The sequence below is a fragment of the Boleophthalmus pectinirostris genome, unplaced genomic scaffold (genome assembly GCF_026225935.1).
Source record: "Boleophthalmus pectinirostris isolate CB_2022bp ecotype Guang Dong unplaced genomic scaffold, ASM2622593v1 HiC_scaffold_19, whole genome shotgun sequence".
In the NCBI taxonomy this organism is placed as follows: domain Eukaryota; kingdom Metazoa; phylum Chordata; class Actinopteri; order Gobiiformes; family Gobiidae; genus Boleophthalmus; species Boleophthalmus pectinirostris.
The window spans coordinates 32,261,941-32,284,533 of record NW_026571140.1 but is presented as its reverse complement, the minus strand read 5'-3'; the positions used below and the strand labels follow the sequence as shown (position 1 = coordinate 32,284,533).

The following is a 22,593-nucleotide window of genomic DNA, read 5'->3' as shown; positions in this document are numbered from 1 at the left end:
AAAATTCCTCCAAACTCTCTGTGCACTGGGTCAATATTTACTCAACTCAATTCAAACTGAATCATATTTTATCCATTCACGTGTTGCCATAGAAATATGTCCTATTTCAGAACAGTGACGGATCGCAGCATAGTTTTATGGCAGCAGTTAAGAAGAAAGAAAAAATATTTACCATATTCATCTGTAATAACAATAAATCTGTAATGTGTAAGGCTGTGTTCAGACTCAAAATTTAAGGATGTCGTAATTTCTAATGGGAGGCCTGTGTTTTTCTATGAAAAATTCACTTGTTCATTCAAATGTGTTATTAGCCTTACAAAGTTAAATCTTATCATGCTTGCTTGGGATAGGCTCATTCAAAAGCTGTTATGGGAAATAATTATTTGCGCTTCCAGAGAACATGTTAAACTTTGTGTGTGTTTTTGTTTCATGTTTCTAGGTCCAGTAATTAAAGATGCACCATGTCACTTTTCTGGTAGAAAGTCTGAAACCTGCTTGTTTTTGGGGAAATGTGTCTCTTTTGCATTAATTTATTCTTTAATTTTTTTTTATCTTTTGCAAAACATTTATCCATTTTGTCTCCTTGGGACTGTAGGTTCCTTTATTCATGTTGTATGGGAATGCCCAGCAGTTCAGGAACTTTGGGGGAATGTGGTGAACTACCTTAATGCCTTAATAGGAGTCCATCTTTGAATGGATCCAGCAGTAAACATTTTGGACAATGACTCACAAATATCTCTTCAGAAAAGGACTTGTAAAATCTGGCTGGCAGGTCTCACAGCAGCAAAGAAGATTATAGGTCAAAGATGGAAGAGTAATGATGTGTCATTTACTCATAGGCTTCATTGTTTTATGGACATTGCTGACATGAAACTATCTTCAGCACGGATTAATAATGCAGCACCTAATACAACTGAACTATGGACTCAACTAATAAAAGATCTGGAAAAAGTAATTTACCTATATATATATATATATGTATATATTTGTCATATCAGTATATAGCTGGTTGGTGGCAAGGGGAGGTAAGGGAGAGGGGAAGTCAGGTTAACCATTTCTAACAAAAAATAAGAAGAACCAACAGTTGTTGATATGTCTAATGGAATGTATATATTGTATTGCCCTTAATAAAAAAAAAAAAAGTGCTAATAATATGCGTCCATCAACAGATCTGACTTGTACCTTGACTTACATGCTGGCACCACCTGCTCATATCTCTCAAAATGTATTCATTTAATGCCATATTCTGGAAACAACAAATATGAAATCTGATCTTTGTTTGTCATTAGGCTATTATTCAAAGAAAAAAAAAAAAAAAACTCGGACAGTTTTCTTTGCATATTAGAAGTTTACATTAGGCCTAAATAAAACATCTACATAATGAACTATAATGTAATCTGACATTGACCAAAACGGTCTATAATTATTTTCTTCTTTCAAAGTTCAGATGTTGTTGCTGTTTCTAGTTTAAGCCTTCTCTTTGAATCAGGCATGTTCTGCTGCAGATTTCCCCTTGTGCTTTTTCCACACTTTACTTATTGTATCGCGAGAGTAGAGGGCGGAAAAAAAAAAAGTTTTCGGGGAAAGTTGATCGGAGCTGGGATGAGGAAAGGGCTGAGAGTGGAGAGGAGGGAGAGAGCTACAGCAGCACCGTCTCATCTGCAGACTCCTTCAACTTATCTGCGCAAAGTCAACACGGCACGGCTCGCTACGACACGTTACCATGCGCACAAATTTATAGCATCTTATACAAGGGCTTTTTCAGTCACTTTTCCACTTTTTCTTCGCATTTGTCCAACTTTTGCTCACCGTTATTTTGCTCCAAAGTGACTTGAAGGGGTCTTAAGCTGATCTCCTGCATTGGAGACAAGGTAAGGCACAGGTTTTACGCACACTCTACGACTTTTTTCACTTTGACGAAGCTTCATTTGCGTTCTGTTTTTTTTTTTTTTTTTTTTTTTTTTTTTTGATTTCCAGCTTTGACTCCAGACTGCAGAGCCCGCTCAGTGCAAGGGAGAGAGGAGTTTTTCTGTAGTGTTTTCACTGCGCTGGAGTTGTAAAGAAGAAGTGGGATAATAATGCGGCAGAGTATGTGGTGTCGGACGCGGCTGCTGCAGTTGGCCGCGGTGCTTTTGGTGGCCGTGCGGTTTGGACGCGCGGCAGAAGCGGCAGACGCGGCGGCAGAACCAGTGGTGGAGGTCGGGCTATTGAGGGTCGATACTCCGGAGCCTGAGCCCGGGACCAAGCAGCCGATTGCAGACTCGAGGGCCAGCAGAGCCAAGAGGCGCGGAGGCACGGATGTCCTGAAAGGGTAACGTGTCTCCAATATAAAATAATCTCCCTCTTTTACTGCACCCAGTCACGTTTTTTATTGTAGTGGTGTTTTGACTGGAAACAGGTGCTGTCTGTCTGGAGCATTTCTGTTTTCTGCTGATTTATGATGGAACTAGTTTTATTTTAAGCAACACTTACACGTTATCACCAATAGGGGGAGTGGTGTGCCATGTTCTAGCACCCCAAATTCAACAGATGTTTTTTTTTTTTTTTTTTTTTTTACCTCTATTTCTGTCATGCATTCCAAAACAAAGCATACTTAAGTTACTACTTTTAAAAATCATATTAAAAATTTAGTTACATCCATCTGAACAAGTGCTCATGTCTCCCTCTAGTGGTTTAGGCACATTGTCAGCTTCATTGGTTTTGGTTCCTTTTTTGGGGAACCGATATTTTGACTGGAAATGGGTGCTTTTCTACTGATTTAAGGTGGAACATTTTTAAAAAGTACTAATTACAAGGTATAACCAATAGGGGGAGTAGTGTGCCATATTCTATTACCCTTCCAAGTTCAACAGACTTTACTATTTACTTTACTATTCCTCTACTTCTGTGCACACTCAATTTACTGATTTTTATCTTTGAATCCAGTTTTATTTGCAGCTGAATAATAGCTCATGACTCCCTCTAGTGGTAACGTGAAAATTGCTAGTTTGTCCTGATACAATAGGCCTATATGTGCAAGCGACAAGAGGCTGCCCAAGTCAACAAAACAAACTCTAGATATAACTACATGAACAATAAACAAACTGTGCAGATCCAATCTAATAGCAGAGCAGTTAATGAGGAGGTTGTGTTGACATGTTCCCACCATGTTACCGAGGGCTCTTTTTTGTTGGGGCTAAAACCTACAGTATATACACATTATGGAGACTTGGCTCACAAAAAAATCTGGTCAACATGGTGTAAATCTTTTTAGTATTAGATCAACACCATGGTTTAAAGTTTGGGTTAAGTATTGTTAAGGCTGGGGTTTTGGTTAAGCAGTTAATAACTATGGTTAAAGGTGCAGTGCGCAACTTTTCTGGTGGAGGATCCGTTACCTTTTTGTCTCCATGGAGATGTTTTTGCATTGTCTAGAAAGCAATAGTGTAGATTAAACCTACCTATCATGAGGGAGACAAGCAGACAAGTACTATGCTACATTACTCAGATCTGTGGAGGGTTGCCCCTATTCACAGAAGGAACTAGGGGTGTAACGGTACATAAAAATCATGGTTCGGTACAAAACCAACAATTTGTTTTAACATTATACAAATGGGAAAATAAAATACATGAAAAGTGCTGCTTGGTAATACTAATAAGTTAAATAAAATATTCTCAAATAAGCAACAAATGTATGAAATATTATAACAAATCAGTTCCTTGTAAACAGTAAACAAAACTTTTCAAAAAGTAAAGCGCAGCACGAACAGTTCCAGCATGAAGTTTCAATCTTCATATTTTGTAGGGTGGTGGGTTTGGCGGAGATTCTATGCCGGCAAAAGGCGAAAGTAAGGGCTGCGGTGCGACGACCGTAGTTTTGTGAGGGTTCACGTGGTTCAGAGGGACATAGTCAAGGTGGAGGCAATTGTTGTCAAGGCGGCAGAAAACACTGCCCCCCAATCATTACGAGTTCCCTCATGAATATTAAAGAACCGAGCCTTCTGTGTAGCTGCACATGTAGTGGCAGAATGTAAACACACACAAATTGCGCAAATTCACTCGTGCACTACCTTGCACCGTACTGAAACAGTTTGGCACGGATACATGTACTCTTACACCCCTAGAAGGAACTATTGCATTGTTGAGCAATAGAAACACCCTTAATGAATAAATGCTAGATCTATATGGTGAATGTCATACCATGGAACATTACATGTAAATCAAAACCATCTCCATGAAGTCAAGTAGATAGTGGAATCTACACCAGAAAGGTCTCAGTGTTTTAAAGTTTAGATATGGGTTAAATATTGATTAAGACTGGGGTTTTGAGGTTAGGCAAGATGTAGTTATGGTTAAGGTTAGAATCAGTCTTGTGGAGATGAAGGCAGGAAACCCAGCAGTGTGTGTGGGTCTGTGTGTGAACCCTACAACCTTAGGTCATCTCACCCCGCCTTAGGCCCACGGTTGCCTCAGACTGCAATCTTAAAGTAGACAAAAACGATTCATTATTGGGTTTGAAAAATGCATTCACCGAGATAAGTGCATTGTTATGTGGAATAAGATGCTTCCAACCATAGCAAAGATCCCTTAATTATTCAAGGAAAACACTGGTAGTCATAACAAATAATAATCAGTAGTCTTTTGTTTCCAGATGTTTAAAGTAGAATCTCAAGTGCACGTGTTTTTCATTCGTTACTCGTACTCGGAGCTGGTGGTCTGCTTCTATTGCCACCATAGCCACAGCTGCCCCGGGACAGACTGTTCTACATGTAGTCACCAGGAAGGCACAATGCACACTTTAGAAAGTAAACACTGCTGAAAAGTTTTAAAATAGTCTGAAAACTGAAGAAAAAAATTACTGAATGGATTAAAACAGCACATTTTTAAGAACCTGTGATCAATGCATGTGTTTATAGTTATGTTTAGTTGTTTGATTTAGGTTGTTAATGTATTAATTTATATGTGAGAGACTTCTTTAAGAGCACAAATCATCTCATCTATTGTAGTTCCAACTAAATCAATTCTCTCTGGTCAGATTGTGTTGAAAGAAAGCTCAGATTAAAGTCTAACTTGAGTAACAGAGCTTCAGATTGAGTAGTACCTTCAGTTAGAATCAGCCTCCCAGAGAATGTTGATACACACAGTTTATTGGTTTGGTCTATTTCCCTAACTAGTTTCTCAATCTTTTCACACAAAAAATACTCTTTTCAAGTACCACCAGATCTAAACCAGGTCTATAACGGGGCTATTTCAAGTCTAATTTAGGGCTAAACCAGGCTTATAATGGACCATACCATTTCTACACGGGTTATAACCAAGATTTCAATCCTGCGTTAATGTTCATATATTGCCCGTGGTATCTGCTCAAATAGTGTTAAACGCCAGTGAATAGATATAAGACTTTAGTAGGTTTTAAATGGCTCAAGAGATTGTCCAGCTCTGATGTGGAGAGCGAGACTGTTCCAAGATCTTAACCAAAGGAGGGCAAATATGTGAATAAAACTGACTCAAGCAAATGCTAAAACTGCAGAAGACCAGTTGTGCACGTACCACATTTTGAAAAGTTTAAGGGCTCTTAGTTCAGATACTAATCACATATACTAATAACATTTAAACTAGATAATCATTTGAGCAAATATCAATACTAAAAAGTCACATTCACAAGACAAAAATGAGCTAAACCTTTCGTGAATAGCTTTAGAATGATCTTGAGTTGTATCAGAACAAGTATAAGAGCCCATGGACCACTGTTCTTATTTCTTATTTATTTATTTGTAAAGGGACAGCACATATTAACAAACTTTAAAAATGTAAATATGTAAAGATTATAGCCAGTGTGACTAATTTCCATCCTCAGTCCCTGGAGGTTGATGTGAAATCATCTACCGGACAGGGAAAAGTAGAGCAACGATCACACAAAAGTACATTAAAAAAAGCACACTTACTATACATACAAATTCATTTCAAACAATTCATTTGAAGTTCAAAGGCAAGAGTTAGACCAAGAGTTAAACCAACAATCCCTTAATGTAAAAAAATGTTATTTGGTTAAACATGGTGACATATTTGGACTGTGGAACCTCCCTGGACCACTGAGAGATCACACAGATATAAGACCACATGGTAATATAAACAAAAGTACTGTTTAATGTTGAAAAATCGCATTCTATTTCTTAAGGAAAGTGTTTTTAATGAAAAACATGGCATCAGAATCTGTACTGAGTATTGAGTATTACTTAAAACACTGGCTGACGGCAATTACAAGAAGGCTGAGGTAAAAAATTCTCAGAAATTTTGACCAAAACTTGCAGAAAATGTTGCATATTTGACAAAACATTCACCATCCTCCATTTACAACCTGTCAACGTCGCGTATAAACAAAAACAAAAACTCACTGTAGAGCAAGCCTCAAATGTTGACCATATTGAGGTCATTTCCACCCCATGTTATTTTATCATTAGCAGCAAAAATGTACAGTTGCTTCCAATGTCTCACTCGTGGTACTGTAAAACTTTGTGGCCACTCCATTAAAAGCTACAGTTTGTGAACCAGCTGCCCCAGACCCCTCCGCCCAGATCCCTCCATCCAGACCCCTCCGCCCAGATCCCTCCATCCAGACCCCTCCGTACAGATCCCTCCATCCATCGCGGGTCAGAAAACGCCAGAGTATTTTCATAATGAACTGTGCGAGACCCGAGAGTGACATTGTCTGGAAGTTTTGGAGCAAAGTTTAGTAATTAAATACTGGCAAGAAAATCACATTCCTGCTCTGTGTGATAATAAATTACATCTAAACAAAGGAGGCCATTGGTCGTGTGTGGAGAGAAAGAGGGAGAGAAAGAGGGAGGGAGAGAGGGAGGAGAGAAGGAGAGAGACAGTGAGAGAGAGACAGGGAAGAGAAAGCGAGAGGGAGAGAGACAGAGGCAGACAGATAGAGATAGAGAGAGGAAGACATAGAGAGAGGAGAGAGGGGTAGAGAGAAGGAGAGAAGGAGATAGATAGAGAGAGAGGAAGAGAGAGAAAAGGAGGGAAGCACATGGAATGGCGTGTGACTGTGAGAGAGGAAGAATAAGGGAAAGAGAGAGGTGGAAGGAGAGAAGGAGTAAGAGAGTGAAGGAGAGAATGCGAGAGGGAGAGAGAGATAGGCAGATAGAGAGAGACAGAGTGAGGGAGAGAGAAGGAGGGAGAGAGAGAGAGCAACAGAGAGAGGGGAGGAGAGAAGGAGAGAGACAGTGAGAGAGAGAGAGAGAGAGAGACGGGGAAGAGAACAAGAGAGGGAGAGAGACAGAGGCAAACAGAGACAGAGAGAGAGAGGGAGAGACACATAGAGAGAGGAGGAGAGAGACAGAGAGAGGAGAAGAGAGAGACAGAGTGAGGGAGAGAGAAGGAGGGAGACAGAGAGAGAGGAAGAGAGAGAGAAAAGGAGGGAAGCACATGGAGGGGCGTGACCGTGATAGAGGAGGAATAAGAGGGAGAGAGAGAGAGAGAGATGGAGAGAGAAGGAGCAAGAGAGTAAAGGAGAGAACGAGCGAGGGGAGAGAGAGGTAGACAGATAGAGAAGGACAGCGAGAGAAGGAGGGAGAGAGAGAGTGACAGAGAGAAAGGGAGGTAGAGTGAGGAAGGGAAGGAGACAGATAGAGAGAGAGAGAGAAAAGGACAGAAGAAGGCGTGATTGTGAGAGAGGAGGAATAAGAGGGAAAGAGAGAAGTGGAGGGAGAGAAGGAGCAAGAGATTGAAGGAGAGAACGAGAGAGGGGAGAGAGAGGTAGACAGAGAGAGGGCGAGAGAAGGAGGGAGAAAGAGAGCGAAAGAGTGAAAAAGGAGGATAGAGTGAGGGAATGAAGGAGATGGATAGACAGGAAGAGAGAGAAAAGAAGGGAAGCACATGGAGGGGCGTGATCATGAGAGAGGAGGAATAAGAGGGAGAAAAAGAGAGGTGGATGGAGAGAAGGAGCAAGAGAGTGGAGGAGAGAATGAGAGAGGGGAGAGAGTCAGAGGGCTAGAGAGAGACAGAGCGAGGGAGCGACATAGAGAGAGGAGTAGAGGAAGAGAGAAGGTACAAGAGAGACAGGTAGCGAGAGTGGGAGAGAGACAGTCAGGGAGAGAGCGGGGTAAGAGGGGGAGAGAGAGAGGCAGACAAATAGAGAGAGACAGAGAGAGGGAGAGAGAAGGAGGGTGAAAGAGAGGGTGGTTAGAGAGAGGGTGAGAAGGAGACAGATAGAGGGATGGGGTGTGAACGTGAGAGAGGAAGAATAAGAGGGAGAGAGAGGTGAAAGAGAGAAAGAAAGAGGCGGAGAGAGAGGAGGAGAGAGAAGGAGGGAGATAGAGAGCGACAGTGAGAGAAAGGGGGGTTAGAGAGAGGGAGTGAAGAAGACAGAAACAAAGAGAGAGAGAAGGAAGGAAGCACATCGAGGGGCGTGATCGTGAGAGAGAAGGAAGGACGAGAGAGAGACAGAACGAGGGAGAGAGATGGAGTGAGAGAGAAAGCAACAGAAAGAGAAAGGGGGGTAGAGTGAGAGAGGGAAGAAGACAGATCGAGAGAGAAGAGGAGAGAAGAACATGAAGGGGCGTGATCATGAGAGAGGAGAAATAAGAGAGAGAAAGAGGTGGAGGGAGAGAAGGAGTAAGAGAGTGAAGGAGAGGATGAGAGAGGGGAAGAGAGAGACACACGGAGAGAGAAAGGAATTGTAGTCAGAGTGATGGGGATGGGCGCGAGAGAGAGAGACTGGGAGAAGGGGTAGAGAGCATGGGATAAGAAGAGAAAAGGAAGGAAACAAAAGGGAGATGAGAGAGAATGAGAGAGGGTGAGTGGAGGAGAGGAGGAGCAGAGAGTGAAAGAGGGAGAGAAGGATGTAGGCATAGAAAGAGGGAAGAAGAGGGAGATAGAGAGGGGACAGACAGGGAGAAAGATCGCTGTGGAGAGAGAAAAGGAGGGAAGCAAAAGGGAGATGGAAGGGGGTGAGAGAGAGCAGGAGTAAGAGAGATGGAGAAGAGGGAGCAGAGAGATAGAGAGGTAGAGGGAGAGGGACTGAAGGGAGATGGAGAGACAGCAGAGGAGGGAGGGAGAGAAGAAGAGAGAGACAGGGAGAGGGAGGGAGGGACGTGAGAGGAGGAGGGGGAGAAAGAGGCCAAAAACACCACACCCCAGTTATGGATAAATCACATGTGCAGCTGTTCAATGTGGGTCATTGCAGAGAAAAGCAGCAGCTCAGACTCAGGGAAAATAATGTGACTATTTTACTTTTTTTTTTATTTCAACCAGGAAGTACAACTAAGTGAAAAACTTATAATGTGTGACATGATCTTTATTACCCGAAAAGAGGGTTAACTCCGCTGAGAGACCCTCCTTTTCCCAAACTGTATTGACAGGAGCTAGTGATGGGACTTTTGGCTCGTTTGTGTGATCCGAATCTTTTGGGCTCGTTCATTTAAAAGAGACGTTCTAAAGACTGGCTTTCACTTGACAAGTAAAATTATCTGCCAGTGGAATATGAAAATACATCTTGCTACACTTAAGAAAAACAACAAGTTTTTGCACTTAAAATAAGAAACAAAATCGAATCTTGCTTGAATTAAGAAAAACACAGTTTTTACTTGTCAAGTTGAATCTGCTCAAATGAAGTAAAACGTTCTTAATTTAAGTCATTTACTTACCTAGACATTGTTTTTTTCAAGTGTACCTGGAGTTTTTAGGTTGAATTCTTCTCTGTTCCACCTTGTGATATCATGTGGTAAAACAGGAAGTGCTCCACTGTGTTTTTAAACTCCATTCACCTTCACTAGAATCACTTGCCTTCTCTGCTTATGTGTTGATTCAGCGTCAATTACTGTAAAATGCAAACTAAAAAAATAAAATAAAAAAATTTAAGGCAGATTGGTTGAGTCCTGACACAATAAGTCTGTAAGAAGTTCCCCATGTCAACAAAACAAAATCTAGATATAATAACTACATAAACCATAAACAAACTGTTCAGTCTAATAGCAGAGCGGTTAATGAGGAGGTTGTGTTGACATGTTCCCACTATTTACTCTTAAAAATGAAATCTGGCTGCGGTCATATCACTAACAGGAGCTATTCCAGACCAACACAGAGTAAACCTCATTAGCACTATAATATCAGTGTGATGTTTGCCAGTTTAATGTTCCATAGTATGGCATTTAACTTAATTACAGCCGAAAAGACCTGTATTGGAACAAGTGTAAGACCACATAGACTAGTATATAGACATAGCAATAGATATAAGACTACTTGGTAATATGTTTTAGTAGTTTATAGTTTATACAGTCACTTTACATCACTAGAAAAAAAACCCCAAAACAAAACAAAACACATACTACAATCCCATAGATCATGACTGCAAGTGTTTAGGCTGAAGTAAAAGGTACTTATAATGCCTAACCCTATTAAAAAAATGACAGAATTCCAAGAAAAAAAACTGTGTATGAACAGCAAGTTTACATTTACAATTTCACTTACAACTTACTGTATATATAAGTCAAAATATAAATTAAAACAAACAAAATCAAATGCATAATTCATTCATTCCAGAGCTCTATATCTTTCAGAACATAATGCTTTATACTCTTTTTTTAAAATCATGACTTTGGTAATTTCCATACTAACTCCTCTAACAGAAATACAATCACTTTTTTTCTTAGTTCTTATCTTCATTTTTTTTAAAGATGCCTGTTCCTCCAAGGTTTATACTGACTCTATTTCTGCTCAAATAACTCCTGTAAAGGGAGAAGCAGATGATTATAGACCTTGTACATCACTATGGCTGTGCTCAGGTCAGCAAGATTAAAAAAATTATGTATATAAAAGAAAATACTCTAATTTAATGCTGAAAATCACATTCCGTTGTCTAAAAAAAGACAACAGAATGTTTTTAATTATCATAGTGGTTTCGAAATCAGTGCTGATTATTGTGTCAATTCCTTAGTATTGAAATTTTTGTATGATGACTATTAGTGTTAGTGTGGTTAGGCAGGAAAAAACTGTTGTAAAAATCACAAATAACACTAGCGAAAGTAAACATGTAGTAAATTGCAGTGGAATAAGTCATAGGAAGTGAAGAGGAAAGCGAGGGGTAAAAAAAGTAGAGAGTCTATTCCTTAGTATTGAAATCAAGCGGAAATTTTAGTATTGCGACAAGACTAGTCAGGACAAAAATATGCAAAAATCACAAACGAAACTCTAGAGAAAGTAAACATGTAGTAAAAGTGCATTGGAATAATTCAAAAGAAGTGCAGAGGAAAGCAAGGGGCAGAGAAAGTAAAAGAGTCTGTTCCTTGGTATTGAATTTGAGTTTAAAATTTTAGTTTCGTGACAACACTAGTGAAGAAAACAGTTGCCAAAATCATAAATACAACTATAGCAAAAGTAAACATATAGTAAAAGTGCATAGGAAGTGCAGAGGAAAGTGAGGGGCAGAGGAAGTGGAGGAAAGAGAGCATCTGCGTCCGGTGGTGACAGAGAGGCACAGCTGATGGAGGCTGTCCCATCCACAGCTCACTGCTCGCTCGGTTTATTGGACAGACTTTAACTTCATTTAGAGAAACATCTGGTCCAGGGGCATTACACAGGCTAAGCACTGTATCAGACCAGCCCACAGGGAGACATAGAACCAGACAGGCGGCTCAAACATGCACACTCCAACATCCAAACTGAGGAGATGGAGTGCACAGAAAGAAACTTGGAGCGATCTTTATTTCATACTTTTATGTTGTGTCATAGGGCAAGACGATTTAAAGGTCCTATATTACACACAATTTATTCTTGTGAGATTTAAGCCATGTTAAAATGTCCTTACCTCATCAAAACCATACCGGGAGTTGTGTTTTGTTTCATTCACACATGCTTTAGTAACACTTTGTTATTAGAATGTCTACATCTCCAAAAATCAAAATGCACTCTTCGACCTTGTGATATCATGAAGTGGTAGTTTTCAAGTTAGCAGCTACAGTTGAGATTTTCTTCAGCAGAGATTGAAAATTCCAGGGCTGAAATTGTCTGAATGATTCTAGTGAAGGTGTGTGGAGTTTAAAAACACAGTGGAGCACTTCCTGTATGGCATCACAATGTGTTTTCTGTTTGTGTAATGAGGAAACAACATTATAACATAAAGCCCTTTAAACACTTTGACTATACTTGAGTGTTGTTTTATGATTGGTTGTAGTTAAAAATGCTGTTGGCTTGAGTTGCCAGATTAAAAATAAATAAAATCAAATTAAGTAATTTAATTGAACGCAAATCGCAAATTGTAAAGTGCCATCATTTTCACCACAAACAACAAAATATCCTGTCGTATTCTGTATGAAAACTGCAAACCCTGTAGTTTAAATCTGAAGAAAGATGTGTTGAAATGTGATTTTTACATTCAGACACAACACATCAGGGACTCATCCACACTCCCGATGTTTGAGAACGCCCTGAAAATCCATCTATTTCAAACCACCTTTCATTTACATTTTTGGTTCTTCTATTTGTCTTTGTGGGTATCTTGAAAGAACTATACAAGTGTTACGCATTATTATTGTTATTGTTTTATATTTCAGTTTTTGTCAATTATTCAGGACATGTTAAGTTTGAAAAGAATTGTATCATTAAAACATAAATCTCATCATAATCACAATATTTGTCCGGAAAATCTCAATTAGATATTTTGCCCCAACTCGTTCAGCCACAATTACCTCTGATGTTTTTGTCATTCTCCCCAGGGGCAGCTGTGACCATATAAGTAACAAACCACCACAAGTTTTTGGGAGTGAATGAATGGTGAATACTGCAATGTAAACCAGCATCTAAATGTTAAATACACGATTAAGTATGATTGGTGCATAAATAATATTTTTAGCCATTATAATTAGTCTTGTGTTTTGATTTGCACTATATCTACAACAAAGAACTACTTGTATCACTGCTATACTGTGATATTTCTGGACATAAACCGTTAACATGTGTTTCAATATAATGAACTATAGTGATGGGACGTCATAAAGTTTTCCATAAATATTTGTTTCAAGTGTTGGGACTACTACAGCTGCGCAGACAGTTATGGTAAACAATGGGACAGAAACATGTATCTTAATCAAATCAAAATTACAATTTGAATGGAAGTATAATGCCCCTGAATGTGTTTAAAATGTGCAGCGTAGATTAAATCTTGATTCGATTTAACAGGCAATCACACTTCTTCTTGTAATCTTGATAATTGTAGACAAATTGCATTTAGCTAATAGGAACGCTAACTAGCTCACCATGTCTCAAAGCTAACAGCTGTTTTATCAAACTTGTAAAACATAAAAGAGAGAAAAAAGTAAACTATAATATAAAAACCTATTAAAACTAAAATGAATTAAAATTAACTATATTTTTATATGTAGATTACTTCAGTTTGTTGCACTGTTGTAATATTTCTTACGCCTCAAAGTTAGCATTAGCGTTAGCATTGAGACATCTCTCTTTCTAAAGTGTCCTGCGCCGAAGTATTCATTTTATGTGCGCACTTTGTTTTATTGTGTACTGTAGCTCTGTGCTCACTGTTTTATCTTTAAATATTTATTAATTTTAGCGCAGCTTGGCACAAACCTCGTAGATATAAAATTTAACAGGAAGCAGAGATGCTAACAGTGAGGTTGCCAGGTGCTATTATGCACAGAGCCTATTAATGCCGAGCAAACATAGACCGTATAAAGAAGTGGACTAAGCGAGTGTGACGTCACCCACAGCACAGTTCAGTTCAGCTCCACTCAAATGAAGCTCCCGATGCTCATGGTTACAGGAGCGAATTTGGAGCCAGACTCCATATTTGGAAATCCGACCGCGAGTATCATAGCAACCACAAGCGCCAATCATGAGTGAGGTTGTTAAATGTGCCCGCCCTTCTCACCCGAAAGCAGGAAAAGGGCTTACTTAGCAATGAAACCAATAGACTGTATAAAGAAATGAACTAAGCGAGTGTGACGTTACCAGTAGTGTTCAACGCCGCTCAAATGAGACTCGCAATACTAACGGTTACAGGAGTATATTTTGACAGACATAACAGCGAAAAAAAAAATAAATCAGGATCATGTAGACCGGGTTAATGCGAACATATTAAGACCAAAATGACGAGGCTCACAACAGCAGTTAGAGAAAAAGGGGTAACAAGATTCCAATGTAAGTCAATTGGAGCCAGAGTCAGAAGGAGCCGGAAGAGACTCCTGTCGCACTTCCTATTTGGAACGCAGTGGCTTGCCCGATAGCTATGTCCACTCATATATATGGTCTATGATTACAAACAAATCCATCTGCCTATGCTAAAGTAGCCTATTGGAAAAGAAATTTTATAGGGATGAATTATTTGGGAAAAATATCCAATAGCATTGCGATTAGATTAGCGATTTATGTTTTTCAAAGTGCATTTTAAACACATAAAGAACAACTGACAAAAAGACTGAAATTTGAACTAAGGCTGTGCTGAAATATTGAAATATAGATGTATATTGTGATACTAAATTTGGTGATATAGTATCGATATTGTGGGCTGCTGTATCGATATGTCGCCAAGAGCATTTTTTTAGTATCTTCTACAAAATTATGTTGTGACAATCCTACAGTTTTGTTGGTGTTTATTTAATAGATTGGACACATTCACTGTTTTCAGAATTGAAATAGGTTAATTTCATTTTAAGTTTGGGCAAAAAAGAAGTCAGAGCCATGTTTCGACCCTGTGATTCCAAAACCTAATTATCTGATAAAGTAACACAAGAATCATATTTCAGAACATGTTTGTACAGATCTAAACTACAGAGTTAGCAGTTTTTATGCAGAATAAGACAGAATATTTTGTTACTTGTGGAGGAAATTTAAGTACTTCCAAAACTGCTGTCTTTGCGATTTGCTAATTGCGTCCATTCAAAATGTGATTTCAGTTCGATTAATCTTGCAGCCCTAGTTTCTAACCTAATCATTTAGTACAAATTTCATCAGGATTATCGTTCATGAAGCATAAACAGTTTATATTGGTTACAGTGAATCGAACTGAAAGTGGACTCATGTGGATTCTAATGTCCTGTTTCTTTCAACAGTCCAAATGTTTGTGGGACGAGGAACAACGCCTTCTGCTGTCCCGGATGGAAGACTCTGACCGGAGGAAACCAGTGCATTGTTCGTGAGTGTCATCTGCTCCACTCCTATGACATCTTATCCACTGCAGCATTTTGCAAACATGGGGATTTTCTTAAAGCTTGGGTTTTGGGCTAGACATGTCATGGTAATTAGTATGTCGACTTATCGTTTAATAGATGACAGATGGAACAGTCATTTTTGAGGGTCAGTATTTTCAATATCTAAGTCTGATTAATGGTGTTTTTTTTAATAATATCTGTACTTGCTTGTTTTAGGTGATAGCAATAAGTTCTACATGTCTTTACCTCTTCCATTATTAGTTTGAGTATGAGTTTTTAGTCACTGCAACTGGATTTAGCAGTAGAAATTATCCACAATCTCAGCCCTAGCATGGGTTACAATTTGTGTTTTAATCTAATTCACATTCACACACTGTTTTTAAGAGGATATTATTGATAGTAGTGAATATGCAATTGCAAACAAACAGATGTTGCTATAACAAGCTTCTTAATCTGAAAAAGCTGTTCTGAAACTGTGCATGTACCAAAGAGTATCATGCATGTGAATACTAGCAATTTTAGACTTGTGGTACGGGACAGTTCGGAATTTTGGACATAGGACCTGATTTCCTAGTGAGCCAGAGTGTTGGAGACGTGTGGAGACACTTTTTAAAATATTCCATCCAGTCCTTGTATTTGCAGAGGTCGCTGGTGCTAGGCTAGCGCATGTCAATGGCCATAGTTATCCTGCTACTAAAAACAGTCTTACCCCCTCTACAAAACACCCAAAGCAAATCTGTTATTATGCCAGACTATCAATGTCAATATATGTATCGATAGAATAATTTTAGAAGTAAAACCAACCTTGCATTTGAAGGATTTATGTCTGAGCAGCAGCAGCAAGTTGTTATTCCTGATAGAAAGCTTGGCAGGGTTGGACTGATACATGACAAAATAGTCCCTCAACATGCAATGATTCATGCGATGCAAGGTTAGTTTTATTTCAAACATTATTCTATCAACACAGACATTCACATCAAGAGTCTGGCATAATAATCTAATAATGTGTAAACATTTTATTGTTGGGTGCTTTGTGGAGTGGGTAAAACTGTTTTTAGTGTCAGGCTAACTATGGCCATTGACATGCACTAGCCTAGCACCAGCGACCTCTGCAAATACAAGGACTGGATGGAATATTTTAAGAAGTGTCTCCACACGTCTCCAACACTCTGGCTCACTAGGAAATGAGGTCCTATGTCAAAAATTCTGAACAGTTTAAACACCTACTTCCTCTCGTCGTAGTTTGCAAATAAGGTAGCCCACACCATCTACTTCTTCTGAGAGTTCACTTTTCACTGTGATTGGTTAAATCCACCTGTCACTCACTCAGAGCATGGTGAAAACTGACCAATAGGAAAAGTAGGTGGGAGAAAGTAGTGACAGTAGATAGAAAAGCACCGAATGACTATATAAGCTCAAAATTGGCAGGGGGTCAAATCACTGTAAAATGTATTACGCGTGCCCCAGTTTGTGTACCAGTATTTTTCTATGGTCCTTTTGACTCGGTTTTGGTTGGAGTCCAGGTCTTTGATGCACGCCTTCCCTCTATTCTTTCTGTCTATCCAAAGCCCTTCCGGCCGCTCTGAGTTTATCTGGTGAAGGTTAAAATGGCAGTAAAGACAATAGAGAGACATAGACAGGAAGTAACTCAAAATATTCGTCTCCTCCTCGAGTTCACGCTCCAAATGTACCGGAAAATCATCTGTCAGAAAGATGGATGGTTTATGCACATATTACATACTGTGTTTCCAGGGCAACGGGGCTCAGAAAAGGGTCAAAGGTGAAGACAGAAACAATAAATCAAACCACTGTTTATTATAACTTGTATTAATGTTATTGTTTCTGTAAGACTAAAAATGTCTTTCTTCCATATTAGCTTGGAATTGACTGACCTTTCAACCCAGTTCTTACAATAGTCTAGACAGAGATAGAGATAAAGATTTTGATTATTTCCCCCAGTTTATTTAAAGTTAATTTTGTACAAACACACCCAGGGATTCCCTTTTTTATACAAACTTATATATAGAGAGAGCAGTGTAGACACATTTGGTGCAGTTATCTCTTTCCATTACAGTGTTAAAATAAAGCTTTCTGAGTATTCATTTTGCATTAGGTTGGCCAAAACTAAATATTGGCTCTGAAACTTTTCTGGTGTAGGGTCCATCACTAGTTTCTGTTCATGGAGATATTGCCTGGAATGTTCCACAGTATGGCGTTACATTTATTTATCTCTTCGGAGACAGCAGATGACACCACAGGGCCAGGTTACATGTCTGATCTATGAAGAAGCGAGCCCATTCACAGTAAAAATGCCAGTTTTTAGATAAAAACAAAAGGCCAATAGCTACTACACTAAAAGTCAAAGTCAAAATATCAGCCCTGTCTTTACAACAAACTTGACTTTAAGACCATAAACTAGTAAAGGTCCAGTACTGTCCACTACGTACATAAAACTTAATTTAAAGGTACACTATGTAACTTTTTGGCTGGTGGTTCGTCACTTGCTTGTTTCTATGGATATGTCATTGCCCTGCCTGGAATGTTCCACAGTATGACATTAAACCACTCTACCTTACATTTATTTAATTATAGGTGGGTTTATAGCTCAAAAATACCTAGAAAAACAGGCATTCTGACTGTGAGTGGGGTCGACTCTCCACAGATCTGACCTGTGACTTGGTCTGATTTGGTTTCCATGGAGATAGAAAGGTTTAATGCCATACTGTGAAACATTCCAGACAAAGCAATAACATTTTTATGGAGAAAAGTATTTGACAGTTGCCTGATTCATCAGCTGGATTCACTTTGTAGAAACCATCTGACCTCTCAGTGTTAGATTTTGTTCGCTTGACGGTAGGCGGGTACTTTTTACATTTAACCAATTACTGCTATTTGGTTGTGACGTATGTAATGAGCCGCTAAGGGGACTAACTGATATATTAAGCTTTTCCCAAATCCCGTAGGAAGAAGGGCAATGACGTCTTTCACCTTGATAAAATTCACCAAACATTCTCCTTGTTCCAACTTTAAATCCTCAGTCTTGGGAATCGTTGCCAACACAGAATATATGGCTCTTCACTGACTGGCTGATGCCCGAACTCGCACTTCCGGAGTTTTTGTGACCCATCTAGTGTATTCCGATTCCTGACCTAGTTGCTGGAAAGAAATTAAATTGAGCAGAGGCACTGGGTGGCACCAGCCTGGCTAATTTGATGGGCCCTCAACCAGAAAAGTTACACAATGCACCTTTAAAGGTTTCAGTGTGTAGATATTTCAAGTTTATTATTTATTCTACCATCATTAAATCTCTAATTTTCTGGGGAGTTTTGACCTCCGAGCCATCCCTGTTGTACATGTTTTTAGTAGTAGGAGAAACTGGAACAACTGGAAGAAACCAACACAAACTCCACAAATAAAAACATACCACCCAGAAGTTTAACGTAGGACCTTATAACTCCTACTCCACCGTGGCACCATAACTCTAACTAGCTCCTGTCTCTCACAATTTGGCATCACTAGTATTCACATGTTTGATTTTCCAAGCTTGTGCACAGCTTTTGAACAGCTTTGTAAACCAGGCGAAAACTGACAACACTCAGTCAATCCTAGAGACACATTTCTTTCTTCTGAGTTTGGGATCAATAAAATATTTTATTATTAGATGCAGGCAGTGAGCGAGAGTCTTATTTTCACTCCAGTATTCGGTCTGTGGCTCTGGGCAATGGAAACGGTCATTAAACTAAAAGGACTGCTCTTGTTTTGGAGTTTAAGGGCACAGATTACACTATTTTCTGGTCTATTCTAATGTTTTTTCCTCATCAAAAACATACCTGGAGTTATGTTTTGTTTCTTTCACACATGTTTAACACAAACCCTGCATGTTTGGGCTGAGTTCTTCTCTTAAACGGAAAACACGCTGTTCCACCTTGTGATGACATGTGGAAACACAGCACCTTCACTAGAATCATTTGGATCGTTTCAGGCCTGAAATTGCCAAACTCTTCTGAACTTAAGTTAAAAGTCAGCTTGAAAACGCTTCATAACATCACAAGAACAGAGCAGAACAGAGCAGAACAGAGCATTCTGAGTTTTGGAGATATGGACAGACTAATAGAAGATTGCTCAAACATGTGTGAATGAAACAAAACACAACTTAACTTATGTTTTTGAGGAAGTAACAGCATTATAAAATAGCTTAAAGCCCACAAGAGTCAATTTTGTGAAATATAGAACCTTTTAAGTCAGAGAGGTCAGATTCACATGGGAGGATTGGGTATGTTCTGATATATAGTCCCAATCAGCTTTTATATACTATTTTTAAACATGTCTAAACTCAAGTTGCTACCATACATGTCCATGCTTTCGAGGTGCGCCTAGTTTGATTTTTCATAGACTGTTCTCTCATCATAGCTTTTCTGAAAACCATTGGAACACAGTTGAATAATGTGATCAAATTCAACGAAATGAAAATCTCTCTAAAATTACCCAAAAATGCTGAGACTTGGCTGCACGTTAAGCCAAAAATGTGGTTAAAATCAGTTGTTTCTGTTAGAAATTACAATGCTATTTCAATGATTTTTGTGGTTAATGTCTGACTGCCTTGTCAAGCTACAAAGTCTTGGGTCAGTACTGGCTCTAAACCTAATTTGAACTGTCTGTGGGAAAATTCAACTCAAAACATATTCAAAACACTGGCACTCCTTAACAGCAAAAATAGAAGAAAGTGTCCGTGCTTGCTTTGGCCAAGTGGACTTTGACAACCTTAGCGTTATTATTGCACTAGACACGACCATATATGGATTATAAGAGTTATTATTGTTGAAAGCTCGAGATGAATTTTAGATCAAGTCAGAATTGCACCATTTGAAATTACAAGCTGACATTTTGGATTTGTAAAGTACAGACTGACAAATGGCAGAGACATGCTGTGTTTTTGGGCAACACATTTCACCAGCTTATTTCTGAATGTGGTGAGTGAGTGATTGGTGGAGGTCAAAGGGGCCGATTGGCAGCCTCACTTCCATCACTCTACCCCAGGGCAGCTGTGGCTCCTGTAGCTTACCACCACCGAGTGAATGAGTAATGACAAAAGGAGGTTTAAATGTATGAGTAAAAAAAAATCAAATCAAGTACAAAATAAACAAACAGAAAGGCTACATAATTATAACTCAGTCAAAACTCAGACGGAACAGTTTTGGTTACACTTAACAACTACACTTAAATTTGCCTTAATAAAACATGAACAAAAACTGAATTTAATATCAAGGTGGTGCACTATGTTTGAGCTTGTTTCTATGGATATGTCATTGCTCTGCCTGGAATGTTCCACAGTATGACATTAACTACTTTAGATTTATTAAAGTACAGGTGGTTTTACTGCTCAACTATGTCTAGAAAAAGAGGCATTGTGACTGTGAGGTGGGATGCCTCTCCATAGATCTGACCTGTAATCTGGTCTGGTTTGGTCTCCATGAAGATAGAAAGGTTTAATATCATACTGTGAAACATTCAGACAAAGCAATAACATCTCCATGGATAAAACATTTGACAGGCTCTCCACCAGAAAAGTTACACAACGCACCTTTAAGAATGATTTAGGCTTAGTAACTAAATTAAGAGATTAGGGTATTAATTAAAGAGGACATAGTTTTCAGAGCTTTTAACAATAGTATAGTTGTTTCCCCTCAACATGTACTCACCCATGTTCTATTTTGAGTGATTTGTGCATGTTTGAGCAATCTATAATTGCTTATTTTCAAGATTCAATATTGCCAAACACCTGCTTTATCACCGATACCAGCATACGCCCACTGTTCTGTACTTTTCTTTTCTTAAGTGGGGATACACGTAGGATTAGGCAGCATTGCATAGTCATTTTGGAACAAATTAAAAAGAAAAAATCTACAATTCACTAGCATGGTGTGCAGCTATCCATTGGAGACGGCAACAACTTCATGTCATTGTTGTGATAACGTTTACGGCGACGACAGCTCCCATTGGACACCACAGTTTTGTGACTCGGAAGTCAGCAGACTTGTTTCTTTTTTTTAAGTCACTTTAGGTGAATATTGCAATTAAAAATGTCCAAATTGTAACATAATGATCCACATAGATTATAGATATACAGCAGACACCATCACAACAGGTCTCATAATTTGCTCATATTGAAATCTGTCTTATTCATGCTTTATAAAGGCTAATTAGATGTAGGTATTAATGTTTCACAAGCTTCAATTCACTTTCAACTCAAGCATAAATTCTTGTTTTACAGTGTGAGTTGTTCTCACAAAAACAGTAAATGTTTTGTGGACCATTTGGATTCTGCCATAAGAATGTTAAAGTGGAGCAGGCCGTTTGACGTGAGCGTGACAGATGTAATGTAGAAACAACAGAGCAGCAGTGAAACAGGAGACTCAGTGTAGCATGTCCACAGTCATACTACACAGTTTATGGAGAGGTTTTGCATGTGTTTTGTGCATAGTTATTTTATTACTTGTAGTCGACTTCAGTGTAGGCGATGTCTGGGGCCTGGGGAACATGTCAAATTATAAAGACTTTCAAAGATGTGTCTGAGAGCAAGAAAATCAGCAATAATACAAATTTTCTCATCAAATTAAAGCCAGTTTAGAAGTAGTTAATAATCTGGCCCTGGTATAGCATTTTATAGTGTATTTCTGTTTAATGTAGCTCTAGGCACTTTTTCCCCACAAAAAAACAAAACAAAAAACAATTATAGATTTTACCACATTGCCAAGACTTATTCAGAAGTTTTGTAATTAGTTGTAAATTGTAAGCTGCCTCAAAATAGAAACTTTAATGCCAAAGCAAGTTTTTAGTTTATGAATTTTATTCTATCATAATACCAATAAAACTTATTATGATTATGATTGACAGGATTGCAACTTGTTTTATATAGTTTAGTAGAAATACAATTATTCAGCTACACTGTAAGTTTTCTTGTGAGGTCCACCAATTGCCTGTCTTTATGAAAATGTCCAAAGTATGGCATTAAACTTATCTACTGTGCTTAGTTAGGTGCCTTTATTGCTAAAAATACATTGAAAAACATGCATTCTTACTGTGAGGTGGCTTGCCTCTCAACAGAGCTGACCTGTAACTTTGCCTGGAGACATCACGAAGTTGTCTCCATGGGGTTACAAAAGTGTAATGCTATACTGTGGACCATTCCAGGCAAAGCAGTAACTCTTTCACAGAGAAAACAATTAGTTAGCATACCCACAAGAAATGTTACATATTGTATTTTTAAGTTTAATCAATCTATATCCAATAATAAAGCTTTATTTTGTTATTTTTTGCAGCTATCTGTCGTAGCTCCTGCGGCGATGGCTTCTGCTCCAGACCCAACATGTGCACCTGCCCCAACGGACAGATCTCCCCGTCCTGTGGATCCAAATCCGGTGAGAAGCTCCTCCCCCTCAGCCCC

At 38.8% G+C, this 22,593-nt stretch overlaps 1 protein-coding gene across 1 annotated transcript in view; it reads left to right on the top strand.

Moving 5' to 3' along the window:
- The first annotated feature begins 1,627 nt into the window (after nucleotides 1-1,627).
- fbn1 (fibrillin 1) overlaps nucleotides 1,628-22,593 on the top strand; it is a 194,972-nt gene continuing 174,006 nt past the window's right edge. The window contains exons 1-4 of the mRNA XM_020938886.2: nucleotides 1,628-1,871; nucleotides 1,978-2,311; nucleotides 15,051-15,133; nucleotides 22,469-22,567. Of these exons, the coding sequence (XP_020794545.2) occupies nucleotides 2,079-2,311; nucleotides 15,051-15,133; nucleotides 22,469-22,567 (415 nt within the window). The 5' untranslated portion in view covers nucleotides 1,628-1,871; nucleotides 1,978-2,078. The remainder of the gene's footprint in view (nucleotides 1,872-1,977; nucleotides 2,312-15,050; nucleotides 15,134-22,468; nucleotides 22,568-22,593) is intronic.